This window comes from Hemibagrus wyckioides, linkage group LG09 (assembly GCF_019097595.1).
Source record: "Hemibagrus wyckioides isolate EC202008001 linkage group LG09, SWU_Hwy_1.0, whole genome shotgun sequence".
NCBI classification, from domain to species: domain Eukaryota; kingdom Metazoa; phylum Chordata; class Actinopteri; order Siluriformes; family Bagridae; genus Hemibagrus; species Hemibagrus wyckioides.
The window spans coordinates 29,950,657-29,955,656 of record NC_080718.1 but is presented as its reverse complement, the minus strand read 5'-3'; the positions used below and the strand labels follow the sequence as shown (position 1 = coordinate 29,955,656).

The 5,000-nt window shown below is 45.8% G+C and overlaps 1 protein-coding gene across 6 annotated transcripts in view; it reads left to right on the top strand.

The window, feature by feature from the left end:
• birc6 (baculoviral IAP repeat containing 6) overlaps window positions 1-3,577 on the top strand; it is a 108,754-nt gene extending 105,177 nt beyond the window's left edge. For all 6 annotated transcript variants that reach the window (XM_058399202.1, XM_058399200.1, XM_058399203.1 and 3 more), the window contains 2 exons: window positions 2,137-2,271; window positions 2,391-3,577. In XM_058399202.1, the coding sequence (XP_058255185.1) occupies window positions 2,137-2,271; window positions 2,391-2,573 (318 nt within the window). In that variant the 3' untranslated portion in view covers window positions 2,574-3,577. The remainder of the gene's footprint in view (window positions 1-2,136; window positions 2,272-2,390) is intronic.
• Window positions 3,578-5,000: the final 1,423 nt, after the last annotated feature.

Genomic DNA, 5,000 nt, shown 5'->3' with positions numbered 1-5,000 from the left:
ATCACTCCTTTTTTTGGAAAACTCAAATCAGATCTCTCACTTCATCAACCACAGTGTGAGAATGTCTGATACACACACACACACACACATACTGTTTAAGAGTGTGAGAGAGAGGGAGATCAATGGTCTTGGCAGTGTTGCCATAGTAACCGGGATGTGGTCGTTGCCCTGTGCCGGTGTGTGTTGGTCATCTCTGTCTCGCACACAGATCAGTGTGATGATGATGATGGAATCGTTCAGATTTTCCTATCAGTGTGACTGTAACCCTCACCATGGAAACCAGCTGAAGTCATGTTGTTATATCATAACTCTACAGCTAGCTGAGGTCTGAGCTCCATCAGGAGACCACACAGTTTCTTTTAAAGAAATCACATGGAATGTTCTGATGTTGATCTCATCACTGCATATATGTAGCATTACTTGAAGTTTATAACCATGACACACACACACTACACAAAAACCGTGCATGTGCACACTTTACAGCTAAGACACTGAAGTTTAAAATGGAGAAGCGGTCAGTGTGTATGAAGGTGTGTGGTGTTAAAGAATGAGAGAGATAATACTGAGGTAAGATTAACGTCAGCTGTGGACACGCCCCCTTTACTGAGGCTGTGTGTCAGAGTGTTAGTGTAACTCAGTTTCCAGATCTGTGTGTGTGTGTGTGAGGTATCACTCCCCAGCTCTGAATCCAGTGGGCCATTACACTCCCCGCTCTGACGTCAAAGACCCCACTGTTTATTATCCGTGTGTGTGTGAGAGAGATGCATTGGAAGTGTAAATATCTGTGTGCCCTGCTATTTATCGGTCTATTGCACCCCCCCCCCATTTCTGCACATTTTTTTCACACTTTTCTTTTTTCCCTTTTATTAATCTCTATTCTATTCTTTATTAATCTCTCATCACACAGTTTTAATTTTGTTTTCCTTTCTCTTTGCTCTTGTTTCAATCCTTCATGATGGTGACGGGGTGCAGCAGGTGACACGTGCAGGGGGTGACGGGGTGCAGCTGGTGACACATGCAGCGGGTGACACGTGCGACACGTGCAGCGGGTGACACGTGCAGGGGGTGACGGGGTGCAGCGGGTGACACGTGCAGCGGGTGACACATGCAGCGGGTGACGGGGTGCAGCGGGTGACTGGTGCAGCGGGTGACGGGGTGCAGCGGGTGACACGTGCAGCGGGTGACACATGCAGCGGGTGACGGGGTGCAGCGGGTGACTGGTGCAGCGGGTGACGGGGTGCAGCGGGTGACACGTGCAGGGGGTGACTGGGTGCAGCGGGTGACACGTGCAAGGGGTGACGGGGTGCAGCGGGTGACGGGGTGCAGCGGGTGACGGGGTGCAGCGGGTGACACGTGCAGGGGGTGGCGGGGTGCAGCGGGTGACACGTGCAGGGGGTGACCGGGTGCAGCGGGTGACGGTGCAGGGGGTGACACGTGCAGGGGGTGACCGGGTGCAGGGGGTGACCGGGTGCAGGGGGTGACACGTGCAGGGGGTGACTGGGTGCAGCAGGTGACACGTGCAGGGGGTGACCGGGTGCAGGGGGTGACACGTGCAGGGGGTGACTGGGTGCAGCAGGTGACACATGCAGGGGGTGACGTGTGCAGCGCTAGCGTTAAACCCAGATTTAATCTGAATGAGTTTGTAAACAGTGTTTTATATTGGACGCAGTAATGGGATTTGTAACAGGTAGCAGGTTACCATGGCAACCCCGTCTGTTGGCTCTCTCTGGTCAGTCAAGCGTGTACACATGCCATATGTTTCAGATTATTTGATATTTGTAGTCTTGTGATGTCACACTACGTTCTTCAGAGATATGGTGTCTGTCACAGTTTACACAAACTCGTGGTTTGTATTTTTAATTTTAAGTGCATGTTTTTGTCATATCACTGAGGGTGTGTGTGTGTGTGTGTGTGTGTGTGTGTGTGTGTGTAAGGAGTGTCCAGTGTGTGTGTGTGTGTATCAGCTGATGGAACATGTGACACTACAAGAAGGACCTCACTTTGCTCTACATGAAATGGAACTGGAAATAATAAATAAATGTAATTTTTGGTAAAATGCTGTTGTATGTTGTGTGGCTATTATAGGAAATAAACGTGTGTGTGTGTGTGTGTGTGTGTGTGTGTGTGTCTTTCCAGGTGATCCATAAGCACTTCTATCTGAAGCGAGCTGAGATCATGGCTCAGTGTGAGGAGTGGATCTCCGACATCCAGCAGTACAGCAGTGACAAGAGAGTGGGACGAACCATGTCTCACCACGCAGCTGCACTCAAGGTAACACACACACACACACACACACTCTCTTATAAGTGATCTCATGCTCTGTCCACTGTAACCTGCTGATGGTGTTTGTGTCCTGTGTAGTCTTGACCTCATCGTTTGTGTTTCCATAGCGACACACTGCTCAGCTGAGGGAGGAGCTTCTGAAGTTGCCTTGTCCGGACGGCCTGGAGCCCGACGGGGAGGAGTTTTCTGAGAAGAGCCCCACCCTCTCTAAGGATCTCCCCAGTCAGGAGGCAGAAAAGCAAAGCGACGGCCAATGTCAAGATGCCCAGTGCAGCGATGGACAGCTTTAAGCCCCTCCTGCTCTGATTAAAGCCCCGCCCGCTTATGACTGTCCCTCAGAATTGATTACAGACTCGAGTGCTTCAGAGACGAAGCTTCATTTGTCCATATTTGTATGTAAGAATTTAATTATGTAACAGCAACAAGTACAAAACGTAAAACCCAGCGCGAAACTCGTGAACTATGCCACGCCCATTAATCCAACAGAGGACGAAAAAAAAACACACAACCTGTAAAAGAGTGTACACTTCTTTCCTTTTTTTTCCTCCCAATTGTGAAATAACCACTGATTGCTATGTTATTAAACTTGTTTATGTAAACATGACCCAGGAAATCAGCGTGTATCCGACAGAACGCCTTCGACTCCCAGGGTTACTTTCTCTACATCCTGACTGTGTGTGTGTGTGTGTGTGTGTGTGTGTGTAGTGAAGGTTCCCCCTACACCACCGTCCCATTCTCACACACACACACGGGCAAATTCTCTGCTCGCTCACATTCTGCTTCTTCTTTTGGTTTCGATGCCCCTGGTATGGAGTTGAATAAAGGCCACGCCCCCGTGACTCTCCTCTCCAGCCCCTCATCCCTGATTTTAAACTCTGTAATAAACACCAACTCTTTAACTTTAACTCGGAGAAACGCCTCCATCTGCTGCAGCATACTAACTCCACCTTGGGGTGTGTGTGTGTGTGTGAATACACCAACATATTCATCACCAGCTCTCAGAGTAAAGGGGGCGTGTCCTGCAGCCTGTATTCCAGACCAGGTGGTGTGTCTTCAAAGATGATGAAAATATGGGTGTGTCCTTGAGTCCATATATGGACTGACAGTGAATAGACAAGTATTTAAGACACAGTATGAAATGAGATGCTCTGAGTGGGCGTGGCAGAGAGGGGACTGTGTGCTACTGGTGTCCTACAGTCCATTTATAGAAAGTGCCGATCTTTAAGGGGCGAGCATGTACTTAACTTATTCTGAGTGGGCGTGTCCTTGAATATTATAAATAATCTGATCTGAAGGGGTGTGTCCTTGAGTCTTTTTATGTAAATGGTAAGCTCTGAGTGTCCATTCGGTAGAAAAAAAGTGTCACTGAGTGGGTGTGTTTTAGAATCCATATATGTAAATGAGCTATTCTGAGTGGGTGTGGTCTAGAAGAGCCCTCTCATTAAATGGAGAGCTGCTCTGATTGGATGTAAAAGTTGTATTTATTACCTGAAATATAACATGTTTCTTAATCGGAAGTTAACGTTTTCATCAATTTAAAGTTAAAAAGGGAAAAAATCATGTTTAAGACTTTTCTAATAAACAGTGAACATGTTTATAAACTCAAAAGGATTAAGATGAGTTCACGAGTCTTTACACATCTTTAACTGATTTCTATCATTATCCTGAGTTGATTGGCTGTAGACAGCAGCAGCCCCGCCCACCTCTACATCTCTAACCTGCTCTGTTTGTGGGCAGTGACAGGGTCAGACTTTACTACGCTTCTGTAGGATGGGGATTGTGTGGTGATTATAGGAGCTGCTGATGAAGTCTCACATCAGGATCATCACATAGGATTCCGGAGTCTTCGGGAGAAATTGGGAATTTTAATCCAGCGTGTTGACACCGGCAGTGTTTCTGCACTAATGCAGCTCCGCTAACTTTATAACGCATCTCTGCACTTACTGACGTTATAATCATAAGAAAAGTCAGAAGATACAGAAGAATCTTTTTAGAATCTTTAGTTTTTATTACAGACTTTATTACAGATTAATATAGCAATAAAAATACAAATGAATTTTATTGGAGGATCTTAAAGACCTGTAATAAAATTGTGAAGGTCAGATCAATAAGAAATTCCAGATTATTTTTTAATCATTAAGACTAATAGACTTAAAGATCAATGACTTTGAAACAGATATTTAGTAAATAAAAAGAAATATTTTTTCTTCTTTCTTCATTAAAAGAGTTGATCAGCACTGAATATTCACACGTAAAGAGGTGCAGAACAAACCCAGGTCCAGAAGATTGTGTGAATATCTGTATTATTTCTTTCTCTGGTCATTTCAGAGCCTCAGACTGATGAACCTGTCCAAACTGACCGCTGATTCTCTACTGATACAGTGCTTAAAATTGCCTTCAAGATCCTGGAATACTGTGTGGAATCATCTAACTGTTATAACCACGCCCCAGACCTGCCTCGTCCTTCATCTCCTCTTTTCTTTATCAACTTCCTCCTCTTTATCTCCTCTCCTGATTACATATTCATCCAGTAATTACACACAAATGACCTTCTCCTCAGCTCCGTTCTCATAAGAACATCACTGTGAAGACAAAGTCGACTGTGGAGGTGAGCTTATTCTTTTTAATCAGTCAGAGGTGAAGCTGGAAGTTGAAGTTCTCCACATCTTCAGGACAGAGGAGTTTACACTGCTGTGTGTTTCTCAGTAACATGAGCA